General features: G+C 49.4%; 7 protein-coding genes across 7 annotated transcripts; 4 read left to right on the top strand and 3 right to left on the bottom strand.

Annotated features, from left to right (window-relative positions):
- Positions 1-1,322: 1,322 nt before the first annotated feature.
- On the bottom strand, positions 1,323-4,729 carry BKA67DRAFT_576181 (CHAT domain-containing protein). Its single transcript, XM_046103554.1, has one exon. The coding sequence runs from the start codon at positions 4,723-4,725 to the stop codon at positions 1,369-1,371; it is 3,357 nt and encodes a 1,118-aa protein (XP_045955404.1). The 5' UTR covers positions 4,726-4,729; the 3' UTR covers positions 1,323-1,368.
- A 1,157-nt stretch (positions 4,730-5,886) lies between these two features.
- On the top strand, positions 5,887-6,972 carry BKA67DRAFT_576180 (uncharacterized protein). The gene has a single exon (XM_046103553.1). It carries the CDS (start codon positions 6,051-6,053, stop codon positions 6,882-6,884), a length of 834 nt encoding a protein of 277 aa, XP_045955403.1. The 5' UTR covers positions 5,887-6,050; the 3' UTR covers positions 6,885-6,972.
- A 2,162-nt stretch (positions 6,973-9,134) lies between these two features.
- BKA67DRAFT_661837 (heterokaryon incompatibility protein-domain-containing protein) lies at positions 9,135-11,000 on the top strand (the record flags this gene model as incomplete). The annotated part of the gene is made up of 2 exons (XM_046107890.1): positions 9,135-10,281; positions 10,333-11,000. 2 exons carry the CDS (start codon positions 9,135-9,137, stop codon positions 10,998-11,000), a joined length of 1,815 nt encoding a protein of 604 aa, XP_045955402.1.
- A 236-nt stretch (positions 11,001-11,236) lies between these two features.
- BKA67DRAFT_681969 (aspartate kinase) lies at positions 11,237-13,511 on the top strand (the record flags this gene model as incomplete). Its single annotated transcript, XM_046108936.1, has 6 exons — positions 11,237-11,730; positions 11,818-11,837; positions 11,893-11,973; positions 12,046-12,370; positions 12,431-13,349; positions 13,414-13,511. Exons 1-6 carry the CDS (start codon positions 11,638-11,640, stop codon positions 13,509-13,511), a joined length of 1,536 nt encoding a protein of 511 aa, XP_045955401.1. The 5' UTR covers positions 11,237-11,637.
- Positions 13,512-14,797: 1,286 nt separating this feature from the next.
- On the bottom strand, positions 14,798-15,886 carry BKA67DRAFT_538903 (uncharacterized protein; the record flags this gene model as incomplete). The annotated part of the gene is made up of 1 exon (XM_046100541.1): positions 14,798-15,886. One exon carries the CDS (start codon positions 15,884-15,886, stop codon positions 14,798-14,800), a length of 1,089 nt encoding a protein of 362 aa, XP_045955400.1.
- Positions 15,887-17,372: 1,486 nt separating this feature from the next.
- Positions 17,373-17,839, bottom strand: BKA67DRAFT_376072 (uncharacterized protein). The gene has a single exon (XM_046096523.1). It carries the CDS (start codon positions 17,721-17,723, stop codon positions 17,484-17,486), a length of 240 nt encoding a protein of 79 aa, XP_045955399.1. The 5' UTR covers positions 17,724-17,839; the 3' UTR covers positions 17,373-17,483.
- A 209-nt stretch (positions 17,840-18,048) lies between these two features.
- Positions 18,049-18,868, top strand: BKA67DRAFT_576165 (Fcf1-domain-containing protein). The gene has a single exon (XM_046103552.1). The coding sequence runs from the start codon at positions 18,157-18,159 to the stop codon at positions 18,475-18,477; it is 321 nt and encodes a 106-aa protein (XP_045955398.1). The 5' UTR covers positions 18,049-18,156; the 3' UTR covers positions 18,478-18,868.
- The last annotated feature ends 751 nt before the right edge of the window (positions 18,869-19,619 follow it).

The following is a 19,619-nucleotide window of genomic DNA, read 5'->3' as shown; positions in this document are numbered from 1 at the left end:
TTTAGCTATATCTTTCGCTTTCTCCCGTGACACCGCTCTATTTGTATCTGGATTTCCATCTGCATCTGCATCTTCTAGATACTCAGTTACGGCACAATCACAGCCCGATTCGTTTGAGCACTTCCTCCAATATTTCAAATACCATTTACTGAAAATTTCTTCTTTGTAGTCCCTCCCTAAAGTTTGAACGCATTCTTTCATTTCTCTTCCGATTTCATCACGTTGTTCTTAAAATTGTTGAAATCTAACACTTGAGATTAGCAGAGTAGCCAGCAAGATGAAAATAAGGACGGTTATCGGTAAGGTCACGGCATGCTAGATCCATAATTCTGCCAACGTAGGAAATTCAAATTTCAAGCCGTAAAATGAATTGGCCCGAATAGTAGCGACGATAACAATAGCAAAGAAGCAAAAAAACTCTATATCATGGGAATAGCCTTCGAAGTTATCGTCTCTAATGCCTTCGCATTTCGGTTTCATGGTTACCAACGAACCAACTATCATTTTAGGTATAAGCTGTGCAGTAGATGTGGAGTGAAAATCCTGAATTGATTCTCCGACGATAAATATTATAGCTGAGTTGACATTATTCGGTTTATAACACTGAACGCAGAAGCTGAAGATAGAGGATTAAGAAAAAAAAAAAAAAAAAAGAATGAAGTGGTGGACTTCATGGTGTATTGCAGACGGTTGATTGTACAAGCTGTGAGAGGAGCCTGGTGACAGGGTTTTAGTCTTCAGACGGTGCCTTGTGCTGGTTGAATAAATCTAGAAGAGCAGCAGATAGGGCATTTCCTATAATTGATGATCATTCACTTACTGGGATGTTCTCTCGCTTTTTATTGCTCTAATTCTCTGGAATTCTTGGCTTCGATGTTAGCTACGCCAAACTGGTCCAACAGATTCGAAGCGATCATTGGGCTTGCCCTTCCACCACATGTATATTTCGGCACGTGCAACACGAGTCTCATGTGAAGTGTCATGATTAAAGAGACATGATGCAATTGTCCCCTTGTCCTAGGTCGCAACGTTGTTGCAGATTCTGTTTCTCAGGCGGCTTGCCTTTTACCTTTGATTCTACAATACTGAATTGCAATGATTCCGAGGACCAAACCAGATAAGGGCAACCATATCGTGGATATATGGTGACGAGGGCGTCTCGGCGATCCAGGAGGTATCCTAAGTCCCCGCACAATGAAATCCTCCTAGCATAGCAGACTCGCTTATGACGGAATGCTTAGGTCACTATCTTCCATAAGCAAATGAGCCCACACATATCTTGATTATTGTGAAACGGCGAGTGTTCACTGAAGTACCATACATCCGCATTAAGAATTAGACTAGTATAGATTCCTTAAGACTCTGCGACTATACGCCAAAATGAACGAACGGCGCCCAAAACAGCGGCGATTTCATATTTTTCTCCCGGGTCTCCATAACGGCGTCCCGGAGCAATAAGGCAACTTCCCAATTGCTTGAGGAAACGCCGTCCTCCTGTAATAACAACCGATAGAACGATTCTGCCATTTCTGAACAAGCTCTGTCATTTGCTGGCCAAAGACAGCCAATGACATGTGGAAATCCGGCTGTTTGGAATCCGCTCACTACGTGGATCACCTCGTCAGTCAACCGTGGCGCATGGTTCACAGCTGTCGAACAAGCTGATAGGTATGCTAATTTTGCATTCCTGAGGTGTAACTCCGAGACTGCCTGTACCGTCAACCGCTCTGATTGGTGTCCATTCTGCAAATCCAGTCCGCTCCTAGAAGGATCTGAAACGTTTGTCGACCCGTGGCAGGCGAAGTGCGCAATACAGCAATCCGGCAGATTATCAATTACATCCTGGGCAGTCGGTAAGTTGAGGTGCTTTATTGGCAGACGGCCGTCAACCGTCTTTATCAACTGGTGCAGTTCTTTCTCTACGCCTCGAAGAGGGGAATTGCCTGGCGTGGTTGGCATAGTAACGACTAAAAGCGGCCCTTGTGCCTTCTTTGCCAGCTCGATTTTACGCTTTGCAAAGCTAAGTGATTTGATGGAAGGGATATAGGATGAGATGGCTCTACTAAGCGTATTGTCCGTTGAACCCACGGCATGATTCCCGGCAGCATGAAATGGTACGGAGCTGGCGAAGCCAGTGCCTATCCACCATATACGTGGTAGACTATTTGTCGAGGCCGATATCCCTATTTCGTCAAGAATAGGCTGGACAGACGCATCCCATAGCCAAGACAGATATCGGAGAAACCATTGATTTATCTTCGGGAGGACATCCCTCGATTTCCCCCATTTATTGCTCAGCCAGCGCTGTAGTTCCGAGAGCTGAAAACGTGGGAGATGGAGCGCCTTAATAGTCGTTGGAGAGACTATTATTGCATCGCTTCGGATCCTTGACATATTGACAATAACGATGTTCCCCCCCGTTGCACACTTTTGCATCTCAGTGATTTCTTGGCCCAGCAGGAATCTTTCGTGGCCCCGGATACGTCTGATATTTTGAATGCATGTTTCAAGCTCAGCAATAGCTTCGACGCGACGGGTCTGCATCCGTTTCTGTAGCAAAGAATCCTCAACTATTCGGACAGGTGTGTTGACTTCATCCCGAAGCTTCCGGTACGCGTAAGCAACATCGCGCTGCTGTAGCCCTTGCAGGTCACTCTGGTCGTCTATTAATCGACCAATGATCACGGCACGACCTTTTTCGAGATATTGGAGCGCGTCAGGTACTTGGCCGGATTGAAGGAGAAGGGAACAAAGAGTAGCAGCGACTCCAGCGAATGCCGATATCACGTATTGCTGGTCGTTGCGGTCACGCAATTTCGTGTGCACCACAGGGAGAAAATCGATGATTTCTTTCCCCAGTTCGACGGCTGTATCAAAGTCCTTTTCATCAATCAATTGTAGGGCATGCACGCCAGCGTCAATACGGACGAGAGGGACGGCAGTTTTCAAGCGCCAAGCCTCTCGAAAGCTCGATCTAGCCCGATCTAGATCCGCCATAACACCAATGTGTCTATATCGGCGCGCGAGCTTGTTCCCAAGGCTTATTAAGCGTCCTGACCGGCTGGGATGATCAGTCGGCGTCAAGTCAACCGCCTGCTGCGCGCTTTCGATAGCTTTTTGTATATCGGTCATCTGGCCAGTACGTTTGTATCGGCTATGGAGCTGGTCCCCAAGGCAGCTCAGCCATTCTGCCTTTTCTGAATGGTTCGTCGACGTCAAATCGACGGCTTGCTGCCCCTTCTCGATGGCTTCTTGCAAACTTGCCACTTCGCCTTTACGATGGTACCGACTCATCAGTTTATTTCCAAGACGGCCTAGTATTTGTGCCCGTTGAGGGTGATCGGTAGGTATTAACTCGAGTGCTTGTTGTGTCGTATTGATGGCTTCCTCTAAATCCTCCTCTTTGTTTGTCCGATTATACCTGTCGTTAAGCATAACTCCAAGGTCACTCAACCATAATACCATGTTGAAATGGCCGGTCGTTTTCGCGTGGACTGCTTTTTGTACTAGTTTGATAGCTTCTTGTAAGTCCGCCATTTCTCCTGTATAGCGGTACCGCTGGTGGAGCATATTTCCAAGGTTGTTCAGGATTATTAACCGCTGAGGATGGTCGATCGGCATAATAGGGATTGCTAGCCGTAGCATATCTATAGCCTCATATAGATCCGTTATTTCACCCGTACGCTCGTACCGGGTTGTAAATGTGTCTGCAAGATTGTTCAGCCGCCTTGCTCGGTCGGGGTGGGTTATCGGCGTCAAGTCGACAACCTGCTGCATTATCTGAATAGCTTCTTGTAAATCCTCAGTCTCGCCCGTACTTTTGTAATTGATTTGTAATAGATATACAAAGTTGTTTAGCCGTTGTGCCTTTTCAGGATGGTCGTTAGGTGTCAAGTCTATTGCTTGCCGCGCCATTTGAATAGCTTCTTGTAGGTCTGCCATCTTGCCTGTACGTTTACACCGTACTCCAAGCATTATTGCAGCATTGTTTAACCAATTTGCTCGTTCAGGATGGTCAATCGGTGCCAAGTCGATTGCTTGTTGCGCCATGTGAATGGCTTTTTGTAAATCTGCAATCTCGCCTATACGATCGAACCGGTCTAGAAGCTTGTTTCCAAGATTGTTAAGATGCCCTGTTCGTTCGGTGTAGACAATCGGCGTAATATCGACTGCTTGTTGTGCTAGCTGAATAGCTTCTTGTAGATCTGCCATCTCGCCTGTCTGTTCGTACCGTTCTTGAAGCATATTTCCCAGGTTGCCCGACCGCCTTGCTCGGTCTAGATGGCCGTCCGGTAGTAAGTTGACTGCTTGCCGCGCCATCTGAATGGCTTCTTGAAGGTCTGCCATCTCGCCCGTACGTTTGTGACGGCTGTAAAGCCTATTTCCAAGATTGCCCAACCGCCAAGCCCGGGCGGGATGGTCATTCGGCGTCAATCCAAGTGCCTGCCGCGCTATCTGAATGGCTTCTTGTAAATCCTCCGTCTTGCCCGTACGTTTATACTGGCTGGAAAGCGTCCTTTCCAGGTTGTCCAGCTGCCCTGCTCGGGCAGGATGGTCTACCGGCGTTAAATCAAGTGCTTGCCGTGCTATCTGAAGAGCTTCTTGTAGATCCTCCGTCTCGCCCGTACGCTTGTACCGGCTGTGAAGCTTACTTCCAAGCCCGCCTAACTGCCATGCTCGGTTGGCATGGTCGATAGGTGTTAGGTCGACTGCTTGACGTGCCATCTCGATAGCGTTTTGTAAGTCACTTGTATCACCTATCCTCTCAAACCTACTTTTGAGATCTTTTCCAAGGTTACCTAGCAGAAATGCTCGGTCGGGATGGTCGACTGCTGTTAAATGGACTGCTTTCTCCCTTGCCTCGATGGCTTCTTGTAAATTCGCCATTTCACCAGTACGCTTATACTGACTTGCGAGCATGCCTCCAAGATTATTAAAAATCCATGACAGTTTAGGATGGCCAATCGGTGCTAGGTCGCGTGCTTGCCGCATCGCTTGAATAGCCTCTTGGAGATGCGTTATTTCGCCCGTCTGGTTATACTGGCTTTTAAGTACGTTTCCAAGGCTTATAAGCACATTCGTGTGGTTCGCGTGGTTTAGGTGCTTAGTCGTTACCAGGCTAACTGCCTGCCTAACGAGCTCGATAGCCATTTCTAAATCCGCCATGTTACCTGTCCATTTAAATTGGGCTTCGAGCAAAATCCCAACATTCTTTAGTCCTATTGGTCGGTTAGGACTATCAATCGGTGTTAAGCTAAGTGCTTGTTGCGCCATCTTGATAGCTTCTTGAAGATCTGCTCTATCACCTGTCCGTTTGTATCGGCTTTGGAGCATATTAGAAAAGTTGCCTAGCCGTTTTGCCCTCTCTGGATGGTTGATCGGAGTCAAGTCGACTGCTTGCAGGGCATTTTCGATGGCTTCTCGCAGATATGCTACTTCGCCTGTCCGCTGGTACTGGCTATGGAGCTCATTCCCAAGGTTGCTTAGCTGCTCTGCTCGATCTGGATGGCCGGTCTGTAGTAGTGTGACTGCCTGCCGCGCCGTTGCGGTGCTTTGTTGTAGCTCTGCCATTTGGGCTCTTGGACAGCATCCTCTTTAGAAAAGGTAAGGCCTATCGAGCTTGACGACGTTTATCAGGAGAGCAATAGACCTAGGTATATCGAAATGACACCGCAACTATTGGACACGTATCCCAGCGTTCCCATGTGCGACAACGTCAAGCGAACCAACCAGGATCCCCATCCTCCAGCGAATCCTTAGTGAATCGGGTTTTCATTGGTGAAATAATAAGACTTGGCATCAGCCACACACTCTTCTCGTACCGGTTTCGCCGTGATTTGCAATCCCATGCTTATAAGTTTTCAGCTTGTCGACAACTCTCCGCGACGGGGCTGTGCTGATGCTGTTTAAGTAAGCCCGCAAGCTATAAGCAGGCTCCAATCCCGACGTTGGCTGCCTCAATTTTACGACCATTTGATACGTTCGCCACTTGGTACACGTGATATCTTGCCATCTTTACACAGCTTCCCATCCTTTTACTCGCCGCTACTATGTCGCCAAACATCATGCTGCCACGTTTCTTTCCGCAAGATTCAATAAAACTTGGCCGCTTTCTTACAGATATCGATAACCCGCACCACAACTATCATGATCCATTATGGAACTCACCAACCAGGGCTATAAATTCGCCTATCAGCTCTTATACTGCTGTGCATAATACATCTGCAAGCTCGGGGTTCAAATCGACTCTCACATCTTTGATTTCTGCCGGGCTCTCGAAGCACTCAAAGACAGAGTTGTCTATCACCACTGACAGTGCTTCGACTTTGACCCTTGACAATACCCAAGGCTGGTTCAAGGAAGCAATGCATTTGCCGTCAACTCGAAGCTGGATCGAGCAACGGATTGACGAAGGAGATAATATTTATATGATTGTTGGTTTTACTTGTATCAACAATGCATATATCTCCTATGAGGCCTGTCGTGAGACCGCTACCGAAGGTCAAGGTCAACTTCCTATAGCCGCAGCGCTTGCCGCTACCGGGGCTGTTGTGCCGCTAGTAGGGGATATACTAGATCCAAGTATTGGTGCAAGCCTTCAAGCCCTGGACGGAGCGCAATCCAAGTTCCTGGTCCCTGGCGAGCAGGTCTGTGCCCTGCAGATTTGCAAAATTAGCCACTCGTGGTTCTCAAGCAAGCGTGTCGACACGTCCCGCCTGTCGAAACCGTGGTGGTCTTCTGTTGAGAGGTGGAGAGACGAGGATGATGGCGAAGATGATATCATCGAGGTCGAGCTATCCCAGGTAGAGGATCTAGATGAGAAATGGGCGAAGGTAGTTAGCGGAGATGAGGTCTTCTTTCGTCCCTTGTTCGAAGAGCCCTAGTTGAAAATTCAACAACTTTACACGTATAACTTTGCAAGTATCGGTCGCAGCGTATACAAAACTCCTTTTTAACGGCAGTGCAAAATAGAGATATCTTCGGCCACTTCTCATACTTTATTCATGACTGATAATTTGTTCTAAAATTTAACACAAGAAATCATTATACCGTTCTCTTACCGTACCTCTTACGAAAATATTATACTGTTTATGCAGTGTTAAAAAAATGAAGGAGATACTATTCAGGTACCCCATCCTATCGTAATCACCCGCCATTCCAGTAGGCAGTCCATGCTACACCACCATGATATTTATCCCACTTTCTACGATGCTCTGTTGAGTAGCTTGCTGGCAATAGCGGATACGCAAGGACTCTGGTGGTGAGGCAATTATTAAACCGCCTCTTACGGCAAAGCTCTCTATATGCACTTAGTACGGCCACTACATGCGGCATATATCCCATCCACACATCTCAGTTCTCATGCCGCGGATATGAGCAGATAACGGACAGATAATGAATCACATTTCTGATACGTGTATCCCACTCATTTGCAAGCCAATTTAGCGTGGCTAGCTGTACAAGCTGATGGATATTGTATGATCCAGCGTAGTTTTGTTTAAAAATAATACGTATCCAGCCAGAAACTCAATCAAATCGACTTCTTCCAGCTTGTATTTTTTTTTTTAAGGAAAGATAAATAATTGGAATATCCATCCTTCTTTGCTAGGAACAATATAAACTTGAGGTATTATGTTGCGAATGGATGTCTCTACACTATGAATTTGAAGAGAAATAAGCTGGGTCGTAGTAGTCGCGTTAGTCGTTCCAGAGTATCGGTCACGGTCCGCAAAATTCTCACTAAGAAGCTTGAGTTGAGTTCTATTTGAGGATGTGTAACACCGTAAGTATTTCGTTGTCAATACACCAGTACTATACATATACATAGATGCTTGTTTTGTTGCAAACGGCAGACAGGCGGGAAACTTGGCCACTTTCTCCGTATCCCTCGAGTCATGTATTTGATCTTTCCGAAGATTCTTTGCAAGCATTCTACGGCCTCCGCTTGGCTCATTCCGGATACGGGCACTTTTTACTAAAGTTTTGACGTCCGCCTTATCGTCTTCAATCCCTGGAACGCAAAGATATCGACCAACATCGTGGTACGCGTTCTCAAACGTCATCATGCTGACTGCCGGAGTCCAGAATATAAACAACCGGGATATTGTTCGTGGAAGCGGTAAGCGACCTCGAGTGCAATCTGCGTCTTTCCCACACCCCGAGCCCTTCTATCGCCGTCCACTGACAGTCGTGTCTTCTTGTCCTCGGAGGTATCAACTCGGACAGCCGCTGCAGTATAGACATTCGCCCAACAGAATACCCATTCTATCCAAATGGGACCATCAAGTGAACTTTTTTTTTTTTTTTTTTTTTTGGCACCAGATGCAACTATCTAATAGAGAATATTAATCAGCCTTTCAGACTATGGAGTTGGTGAGAAATAAAGTGCTGAATAGACCGGGGGAGTCCCACAAGTGATGTCGCGAGTTCCCGTCGCATCTTCTGGCTCAAATTTGGGTTGTTCGTCTCTTTATCCGTAAGATCCAAATTTACTATATCAAAATTGATCATTCTGGTAGCGATCGCGCCACAAACTCTTGCCATAACGCGCCGCTCGCGGGTGGGATGGCAGGCAACCGTGAATTTCGTGATCATGTCCAAGGCGGGTAGGCTATTCTCTGCGCCCCTATCGAGCGCCAGGTATGAGTGTTCCCAGCGTATCTTTCAAAGCCTTCGTCTACCGAACCCAAGGATATCCTCGTGGTTGCTAGGCGAGAAGGCATGTTAGCAGCGATCACAGAAGAAACACAAGCAGAGCGTGAGTAGATTATCAAAGTAGAAATGTAGCCAAGCTAAACGCGAAGTTTTACGAAGGCAAAACTGTCTAGCACATCCCACCATGGTAGGAATCGCGTTGCATCGCGCCCTTCAAGACCGCGGTAACTACCAAATTACCTTATGAGCTGCGTCGCAGGAATTGTTTGTACATTTACTGTCTGTAAGCGAACCTGGATGTATATTGTGCGCTGCAGAGCATGATGTGTTCTGATTCGTCCAAATCTACGGCAGTGGCCGGGGCTACAGTCAGTCAGGCTGAGGCTATCTTCCCCTCAACTCTCACCTGAGCAAACAAGGTCTTCGGCAAGGCTCGCCGTCAAAGTCGCAATCAGTGCTACCCAAGAAACTTCGACATAATGCGCCTCCTCAATACTGCCACTTTTGAGGTGGAGGAGTTTGTCGACGGTGGCATTCCCGATTATGCCATTCTTTCTCATACCTGGGGTCGAGAGGAGGTCAGCTTACAGGACATGCAGGATCTGGCGAGGGCTCGCCAGAAGCATGGCTTCAAGAAAGTCGAGCAGAGTGCTGGAGTAGCCGTCAACAACGGTTATGAGTATATCTGGGTAGACACATGCTGCATCGACAAGACCAGCAGCGCTGAGTTGTCCGAAGCTATCAACTCAATGTACCGCTGGTACAAGGAGTCCGAGATATGCTATGCCTATCTTGAAGACTGCAATTGCACTAGGAGCCAAGACGGGTCCCAAGCCTCCAACTTCGAGGAAGCGTTTCGCCGCAGTCGCTGGTTTAAGAGAGGCTGGACATTGCAAGAATTGATCGCACCCACGTACGTCGAATTCTACTCCCAAAATTGGGAATTCATAGGCACCAAGACAGAACTTGTAGACTTGATAAGTGACACGACTGAGATAGACCGCTACGTCCTGGAGGGTGGCGATCCACTGGCAGTATCCGTCGCGAGGAAGATGTCATGGGCTGCAAATCGAACAACCACACGCATTGAAGATACGGCATACTGTTTACTTGGACTGTTTGGTGTTAACATGTCACTTATATATGGGGAACAAAGGAGAGCGTTTGCGCGACTTCAAGAGGAGATTTTGAAGAACACCGGCGATCAGACCATATTCCTTTGGGCAAGCAGAGCGCGCAGACAGTTTGACCCTAGAACACCATTCCTTGCACCATCTCCAAGAGAATTCGGCCTAACTGGTAAGAATGTCCCGGCCTTCACGAAAGGCTATACAAGAGACCAAAGTGTTTTGAAGACGCATGAGGGCATCCAGTTATCACTTCTCATAATTCCACTTGAGAGTAAGCGCAGTCTACACCTGGGTGTATTCAATTGCCGATGGGGCCCTATTTTGGGCGAGAGACCGGCCATGCTCCTCTACCCTAACAGGAATGAACAAGTCTTCTCACACATTGGGGAAACCTCGCCACTCAGTGGGACTGTTACCATAACAAATCCCGATGCGGAAGGTATATGGTGCTTCGATCTGGCAAATGCAAACTCTACTCAAAACGCTAAAGTTGATCGTAAGCTGTCTGTCCCTCAAGGCAAGGAACCACTCCGCTAAGTTCTACTAGTATCGGGAATGGGAATGGGTCCGCTTGAGGCGCAGCCCTGGCAGAGGTGGGCGTTTCGAGAAGTGACCATTACCCGTTCGGATTTCGAAAAGATTGACGACAAATATCACGTTGTAGTCAGCGACGAGGTTAAGATCTTGAACGTCAGCCCAAGGACTACGTGGGACAAGTCGACGATGACGTTCATGAGCGACTTTTACCAGGACAAAGACGGCTTGTCGCTCGATGGTTCCATATTCATAGGACATAAAGCTGCGCTCGACTCGTCGGAAGAGAACTGGACAGGCGCTTACGTGGTGAACTTCGGGGTCTGCCAGATGGATTATAAGAAAGGACGACATCCTGCATGGTGGTACAGTTGCCATCGAGCTGTCGATGAGTCTGACAACCATTGGGAAGAATTGCTATTTGCACAAGGCTCTCATGTTTTTGAAATCGACGGGAGCCCGTGGATAATCAAATGCCTCCAAGGGATGCCAGCAGACTCCCCATTCCGTGTCAGTATGACTTACGGCAACTTCAGCGGTGGTATGGAGCCAATTATTGATATTAAGTATCACGCCGGTACGGACGAGAGCAAGAAGAGGAAGAGGACGGCGGAGTACCCCAATGGAAATTCGACCAATGCGAATGCATATAATGCTCAGGACCACAACGTAAGTACATAGGGCTCATGCACGGACCTACCCGTAATGCTCTTAACGTAAGCCGCCTAGGTTAAGTAATAAGGGTGTGTTCATTGGAGGGAATAGTGGTTGCAGAATACTTGGTATAAACACACATACTACTTGGGCCGGGTTGTCTTGTACTACACCACCTACATGTATAAGCGGGACTGGGACAAGGGTAATCTGCCTTGGACCCCACTAATGATGCAGAGCGTGCCCCGCCATAGCGAGGCCGCTCGACAGTGACGAATTGTCATAATTTTTTGGGCCTGTTTGGCTCCGATTCGGGAGACGCAGCCACTGACTCGGATGTTCCTGCAGGTCTACCTAACCTTGACACAATTGTTTTGTTTCTTGCAACCTTTGGTTTGAGGCTGTACTTTTCTCTCTCTCCCTCGTTCTCCCCATATCGATATTTCTTTTCCTTAATATAACACTGCTGTTTATACTTTTGGACACGGCCGGACGTACTTAGTCCGTCTCGAGGAAAGATAGAGAGAGAGAGAGAGAGAGAGCCACCGGAGGACCCCGCCATTTTTTGTTCGTTGCCTCTTCCCGCTGCCGGCATCGCGGGCTCAGGCGCATCGAAGAAAGCGAGCTTCTTGCGGCGCCGAGGTCGAGGGCGTGGCGTGTCAGCATGACTGCTTCAATCACACACGGGAACACGTCCAGCAATGGATGGGTCATCCAAAAGTTCGGAGGCACAAGCGTAGGGAAGTTCCCCGACAAGGTATGTCCATCTTTTATGTCGCACCGACTGTGCGAGTCCTCCCCGTCTGTAATATAGCTCATGCTGACTCATGCGCCCACTTCCCAGATCGCTGAGGATATTGTGCGGTACGAATACCAATTGGCTTCCACGTTGCACTTGGTCACTGATTACATGTTGTAGAGCGAGCCTGGATTGCAACAAGGTCGTCGTCGTCTGCTCAGCGCGGAGTACGGGCAAGAAGGTTACGGGTACCACAAGTCGGTAAGTCGTGCGCACACTTTCACGGCTGGTCCCAACAGTGGCGGCTAACCGTCATGCTTTGCACTGCGACAGACTCCTTGAGGTGTATAACAGTTTACGAGGCATCGCCGTGGCCACCACCAACGAAGCGACGCAGAACGAGCTTCTCGAGCAGGCCAAGAACCTGGTCCAGGACATCTGCAACGACCATGTTTTCGCCATACAGTCCTTCGTGAAGAACCCGTGTCTGCAGAAGGAGGTCTCCGCAGACATCGAGAATGACTGCCAAGAGCTCGTCGACTACATCATTGCGGCTAAGCGCTTCAATCTCGAGGTCAACGCCCGATCCAAGGACAGGGTTGTCAGTTTCGGCGAGAAGCTGAGCTGCAGGTTTATGACGTATCTGCTGAAAGACAGGGTTGGTGGCTTGTTGCGATTGTGGGCTTGAGAGCTGGGCTGCTTACTGACAATTTAATAGCATGTCGACGCCGAGTACGTCGATCTTTCGGATATCATGCACTATGATAGCTCGGACCGCCTGTCCCTGGCTTTCTACCGCGACGCCGCTGCAATATTTCAAAAGAGGATACAAGCCTGCGGTGAGAGGGTACCTGTGGTCACAGGCTTCTTTGGCAACATCCCCGGGAGCCTCATTGATGGCGACATCGGCCGAGGATACACAGATCTTTGCGCGGCACTTCTGGCCGTCGGCCTGAAGGCGGATGAGTTGCAAGTATGGAAAGAGGTAGATGGTATCTTCACCGCAGATCCCACCAAGGTACCCACAGCACGACTACTGGGGTCCATCACACCTTCAGAAGCCGCCGAGTTGACCTTTTACGGATCTGAGGTTATACATCACTTGACCATGGACCAGGTGATCAAGGCCGAGCCACCGATACCCATCCGCATCAAGAATGTCAAGAACCCAAAGGGCAATGGTACCATCGTGGTGCCGGATCCTGTGCAGTCGCCAACGCAGCAGATCAAGCGCTCCAGACGCTCAGATCCCGCCCTCAGAAAGACGCCAAGGAGACCTACAGCTGTCACCATCAAGGACAACATCGCCGTCATCAACGTGCACTCGAACAAGCGGTCGATATCGCATGGCTTCTTTGCAAGTGTTTTCGCCATCCTCAACGGCCACTGTATCAGCGTCGATCTGATCTCCACCTCCGAGGTACACGTGTCCATGGCCATCCACTCGGCCAACTCCAGCCCGTCAAATTTCGAAAGTGCCATCTCGGCGCTGGAGGAGTGTGGAGACGTGTCGACGTTGCACGACATGGCAATCCTGAGTTTGGTTGGTGCCGAGATGAAGAACATGATCGGTATTGCTGGGCGAATGTTCTCTACGCTGGGAGAACACAACGTAAATATTGAGATGATCTCGCAAGGTGAGTCACCAGCAATCTGGAGATCAGCAACTAAATTGAGCGAGTGGCTAACATTGAGAAATAGGCGCAAGTGAGATCAACATTAGCTGTGTGATTGATGCTAGAGAGGCCACGAGAGCCATGAACATATTGCATACAAACCTGTTTACATTTTTGGAATAGACAATAGATCAAATTGAAAACTCAAACCTGTTATTTCCGTGGATTTTCCTTTTCTCTCTAAGCGAAATGATGCAACATACACAAGTGGCACTCGAGGACAGCGACACTCGATAAGTCTGGTCGATTGCAGCGACTCAGACCAAAAATGATCAACAGATTTCAAACACTACAACTCGATCCGCGCGTTGAGCATTATCGGTAAGCACATGCTCCTCCGACTTACATGCGTCCCCGCCTCACCAGACAGGTTACTCACAGTCCGGACACAAGCGAACGCTGGGACTCTTGAGCGGCTGCCGAGCCCGTGTTGTCCACCCACAGGCCCCAAACCTCGTTTTCGCCCTTGTAGCTGGGAGGCACGCCTCTCGGAAATCTTCGTGGGCCTCGCCGAAGAAGTGAGACCTGAATTCGCACCAGGCTTGTGTGTAGTGTTGGGTGCACACATCTTCTTTTCTTGCTCTTCCTTTCCTTTCTCCTTTTTCTTCTTCTTCCTCATCTTCTTTTTTTCTCATCTTCTTGTTTGTTCTTCTACTTTCCTATACTATTTGTGTTTCTGTGGGGTCGGTCTATTTTCTGTGTCGATCTGAAGAGTTTATGACTACAGAAAGAGATGTGGTGACCGGGCCTTTTTATGGAAGGAAGAGTAGTGGTGGTGATGCAGTGTTTAGCCAAGGGGGGAGGGAGGGGTTTCATTCAAAAAATAATAATTTTTTTTACCGCTTGTTGCTCTTGGGTTACCGTTAGTGATTGACGCCAGGTGGTCATGCACGAATTACATCCTTTTCATGAGACAGACATGTCGACATTGCATTGACGGTGTGATGCTGACGAGGCTGCCGAGTATATAGATCGATTTGCTCACCAACTGCCCGAATTCATGATGGCACGGCACGAGTTATTCTTATATTTACAAGGTATAGGTATAATATTTCAAGTGAAGCCCTTAGGCTTGGCGATGCTGTCCAATTGATGAACCTACGACATGAATGAGACTATTTACAAACTCACAATGATGAGTGGGAGAAAGGGACACAAAAAGCCCGTGGCTCTGCAGACACCCACTATCCTGAAACTCCTTCAATGCCGGTACCCGTAAATGATTTTTTAAAAAAGATTGACCCATGGGAAGAGGCAGATATAGAAACCTGTGCCACTTTTTTCACCAGTCTCTGAAAGAGGCGTGCCTCTGAAAGCTGCCTCCAACGACAAGTGTAACCACAATGCTCGGCCATGACTATTAGACGCTATATTTCTATGCAAAGCAACAAAAAAGGGGGTATGAGAAGCTAGAAGCGATTCCTCGATTGGTCGTGACCGTGGTGGCCATCCTGGGGAGGAAACTGTTGTGGGTTGTCATCCAGCAGATCTTGTAGATATGTGCTAGGAGCTCGTCCAGTTGGCGCCTGGTTCAGATTGAGTGTGCTCGAGCTCATCTGAGCGTGGCGGCGGATGGGGTCATTACGTGGCGACACGCCCGGTGATCCATGCGATTCGGGCCTCAGATCGGTCATGCTGATAGAATGGCCATGACTTTGTTGCGGAGCGCCTTGACCAGCAGCATAAAAACCAGAGGGCAGGAAAGTCGAGGAACGATTGCCAGCATCAAAGAAGGCTGATGCTCGGTTGGCAGCAGTATTTCCAGCAGTTCCAGCGGTTCCAGCATTGCCAGCGGTTGGCGAGAAGAAGAGATTCGTCTGACTCGGCGTGGACGACGGGACGGGGCCGCGCGTGGTTCGCCTTACACCACGACCTGCGGCAGCCGTGGCGAGGCCCAAAGAGCCCTGAGATTCCTGATCCTTGTATTTATAGAAAGGCGCAGAAGGGGCACCAGGAACAGCGATCTTGTCATTTGCTAGATGCTGAGCCAAGGCAGCGCGCTTGACCGACCTGTGAAGAAGGCAGGCGATGACGGCTCTCCAGACCAAGATGGCCACACCAGCTGCGCCGAGGATAGCGCCCACAGCAATGAATACTGTCCCCTCAGGTAGATTTGACGTTTGCATGTACGGCGCATTGCTGGTGGGCGGCACGCTCGCGGACGGGTAACTAGTAACACCCGTAGTAGCACTAGAGAGCGTGGGGACGGTCTGGTTTTCCGTGGAGGCGGTTGTGCCGGCGCTGGTCGTGGTGCTTGTCAAGTCGGGTACCGTTGTCGTTCCTGAGGCGGCCGTTGTCGTGTCTGAATCATCGGCGGTTGTCGTGGCGGCAGATGTCTGCGCTGTCGTTTGCGCAGTAGTCGTAGTGGCCGCAGCTGTGGTAGTGTCATCGCCTGTTGCTGCCGCGGCGGTTGTTGTCTGCGCAATAGCCGAAGTAGCGAGGAGCGCCAACGTTGACAGAAGCAAGTAACGCTTCACTAAAGAGGTTTGCCGAGCCATGATAGCCGAAAGTATGCTTCCGCACTTGAAGACCGGTCTTGAGGTTATTTTGGGAACCTGTGCGATGGTGGAACCGAGACGGCACAGGAATTGGTACACAACAAAAGTCTTATGGTTTGCCCTGTACAGCTTGTCTCCCTACAAGTTCCAACGAGAGAGGGCCTCGTTTGTCTCTGAATACAGGAATTGCCCGAATAATGCGCCTGGCAAGTGCGCAAAGCGGAAAATGAGGGACGATTTCGAGGGATTGCGCGGGTGGGCTGGCTGAAGACAAAGCGAAGCAGCGAGCGAAAGGGAGCCGTCACCAAACAGCGCAAGAAACAGAATGAAGAACGAGGAAAAGATGGCGATGAACACTGGTTAGAATCGCATCGTCGTATATGCGACCTCCTCAGCAGATCATTGACTGTGACGACAAGCCCGATGCGATGTGGTAAGGTATAGTATGATTTGGTTTGGTTTGGCTTGGGTTGGTTTACTTGCTACGGTACAGATGAGGATGGACGGATGGTGCAGATGGAGTACGACAGTGGGCGAAAAGGGGAGTGGGTTTGGGTGGGCTCTCATGTGGACATTAAGAGCCTGTCAATGGAATGAAAAGGGAAACTATCAGTCTAGACTAGTATTAATTACAATACGACTGGATTCACACTGGACCCCGACCCGACCCCGACCTTTTGGAGGCTCGTGTCTGCCCGGTACCAGCCTTAGCTGCATCCTAACTTTAGCACAGCCCAGTGCCTGCATGCACAAGTAACAAATAGCAGTCATGATTTGGACAGTACGAAACCCGTCGAGCAGCAGTCGAGCTACGAGTATGTCTGTCTTGCCTGACGCGGTCTTGCGAAATGATAGTATATCCAAGGAGGGATATAACGGGCTGCAATGTGGTTTGCCGGAGAGCTCCAAGGACCGATTATTACAAACTATAACAACCTGTCACCCGCAGATTTTACTCTCGGGTCGCAGGGTTAGGTCGAACAAGATGGCCAACATCATGTTTCTAGCCGCTGTCAAACCTATGCCATGCCATGCCATGCCATGCACAACCTATCTGTCCCAAATCTAAAACTGGGCAGGCAGGATGAGCACGTTACCGCAGATCCGCTTCACAGCATGCCCACACGTACATGCACAGTTACAGTACAGGAAGTTAACCAAACCCAACTCAACTCAATCGCATTGAGCTTGAACACACTGATCACCGGCATGTCTCAGCACAAAACTCAGACCCACTCGAGATCACAGAGTACCACAGTACCTACTCGATCATCAAATGCTTTTTTCTCTTGTGGCGCTCAGGGCGGTTTCGCGGCAACCAAATCGCCAGCAACAAATACACTTCAGAGACGCGCATTAGACTCGTCATCTTAGGTCGGAAGGTCAGCACAACGATGCAGGAGGAAAGCCACGGTTGCCATGCCGTTTCCCCTGCATCCTCTGCTTGGTGCTGACGTACTGGGTGGAGGTACGATGCCACCTACTAGTAAGTTAAATCCGGGACCCTGGAGATCTACTGAGTGCGCTATCAAGCTAGCGTGGCGGGGGTAATCATGTCCGATAAGCTCCGGCTTCTCTGTTCTTCCGACAGCTCCACTTAAAAGTTCACAGAGGCGAACTCATCCCGCATCGAGCATTGAGCGGGCTCAACACCGACAAGTGCCATAGTGTGAGAGAGACAGAGACAGAGAGAGAGAGGGAGCAGATCGCATTGCACCACAACCCTGAGCCTTACCATCCGCCCCCCGTCACCAGAAGTCCATTGTAGCTTCCCTAGGTCCTCTCTTACGATTGCCGCGACAAGTACTGCCAACTTAAAACACAAGGAAACTACCATCTTAATCTCTCCTGCGACCACCACAACACCATCGTTAGCCCACCATGGGTCAAGCAAAACGTACAAGAAAGTTTGCCGAAGTCAAGCGCGTCCTCGTAAGCAATATTTGGTCTCACCTTCCACCTCTCTACCGTATCGAGAGCACGTTGCGCCATCGGAGGCGATAGTCCTTACCATGATCGCTTCACGATGCTCTCTCTCTCTCTTGAAAGAAGCAACTGCTAATTCTGGATGGTGCAGTCAAAAAAGGATGCCCGAAGGTAACCAAAGAGAACCCGGAAGATCCTTTCCCGACGAATTCGGAGTTGTTGACATTGAGACACGCAGGAAGGAGAACGCCGGCAAGGCCGACGAGAACAACGAGCAGAAGCCCAAGAGCAGCGCGCCGCCCGGCAGCGACCTGATACGCGAGATTCCCCAGCAGCCGAGCTCCATGTTCTTCCAGCACAACGAGGCCCTGGTGCCGCCGTACAGCGTCCTCGTCGACACCAACTTCCTCTCCCACACCATCAGCCGCAAGATCCCCCTGCTCGAGGGCCTCATGGACCTGCTCTACGCAAAGGCCAACCCCATCATCACCGACTGCGTCATGGCCGAGCTCGAGAAGCTGGGGCCCCGGTACCGCCTCGCCCTGCGCATTGCCCGCGACACCCGCTGGGAGAGGCTCAAGTGCGACCACAAGGGCGTTTACGCCGATGACTGCATCGTGGACCGCATCATCAAGCACCGTGTCTACCTGGTTGCGACCAAGTAAGCTAGCTCATGTTCCTTTTCCTTTTTCTTCCTCTTCCTGGAGGGCGAGTGTCAGTCGTGTTTTGCTAACACCAGTTACCCCCCCTGCAGCGATAAAGCTCTCAAGAATAGGATACGAAAGATTCCCGGTGTGCCCATCGTCTCGTGCGCCAAGGGCAAATACGTAGTCGAGAAGCTGCCAGATGCGCCGATATAGAAGGGAAGGCGAGGACAATAGGTACGCATCGACATACGTGTTTGGGAGCGGTGCATCAGAAGAGCATTATTCCGTTCGGGGCTGGGAGTCGGGGCGTTTGATTGATAAAATAAAAGAAAGAAGGCAGGTCATGTCATGGCATATCATTTTGTGTTGAACAAAGCATGGTACAGGGCGTTCAGGTCGGCAAAAAAAAGAAAACATAATATTGAATCTGTCCATGTATAAAGATGGATTAGGACGACAGGAACTCACGTCCGGCAGATCTCAGGCTCTAGATTTATGAGAGAAGGGGTTCATCCTCGTCGTATTACTGTTTCTATCTTCGAATCTGATGAGCATTGACAACAAGACGGTACGTAGGAAGGCGGAAGGCGAGGGCTCGCGTCGTTTGGCAACGAAGGACGGGCAAATCGCGCTTTTCGACAGCCGATGACATGAAAACAAATGGGTGCAACGGCATCACGAATTTCCTCCAGGCTTCAAAATTTACTTCTTATCAATATCGAGATTAATATCCTAGGCCAATGCTATTCTTGTTGCAGCAACTTGCCCCAGAAACATATCCATATTGTACAGTTACCAGGCAAGGCGTAGCCTCCTATATCTCTCTCTCCCCGCCTCCCCCCCTTCTCCCTTGCCCAGTTGCTGCCAACCTCATCTTCTTTACATCATCGCTTACTTGTCTCGTTCTTCCCGTGCGCATGCAATCCATAATGACATGCCGAGCTGATCTTCTTTTTCGGGGAGTTGAATCATCCATTCAAGTTTTTTTGCCCCTTGTGGTGAGATTTTTCGAGGCTTTCCACCCCGTTGGCGCAGTGATGAGATCAAGTTTTATCCCTTTATCTAGCAACTCCTCTCCCGGGTCCCGTGGGAGTAAGGAAGTGAAGCACAAAATTCAACGCAAGAAACTTGCAAAAAGATTTTGATGGTACAAAAAAAGA

This window comes from Truncatella angustata (assembly GCF_020726525.1).
Source record: "Truncatella angustata strain MPI-SDFR-AT-0073 chromosome Unknown BKA67scaffold_7, whole genome shotgun sequence".
Taxonomy (NCBI): domain Eukaryota; kingdom Fungi; phylum Ascomycota; class Sordariomycetes; order Amphisphaeriales; family Sporocadaceae; genus Truncatella; species Truncatella angustata.
The sequence above is the reverse complement of the archived record's forward strand: the minus strand, read 5'-3'. Positions and strand labels throughout refer to the sequence as shown.

Excerpts from the sequence above, each read along its gene's own strand:
- BKA67DRAFT_576181 (XM_046103554.1), bottom strand. The coding sequence starts at position 4,725 with ATGGCACGTCAAGCAGTCGACCTAACACCTATCGACCATGCCAACCGA.
- BKA67DRAFT_576180 (XM_046103553.1), top strand. The coding sequence starts at position 6,051 with ATGTCGCCAAACATCATGCTGCCACGTTTCTTTCCGCAAGATTCAATA.
- BKA67DRAFT_376072 (XM_046096523.1), bottom strand. The coding sequence starts at position 17,723 with ATGGTAGTTTCCTTGTGTTTTAAGTTGGCAGTACTTGTCGCGGCAATC.
- BKA67DRAFT_576165 (XM_046103552.1), top strand. The coding sequence starts at position 18,157 with ATGTTCTTCCAGCACAACGAGGCCCTGGTGCCGCCGTACAGCGTCCTC.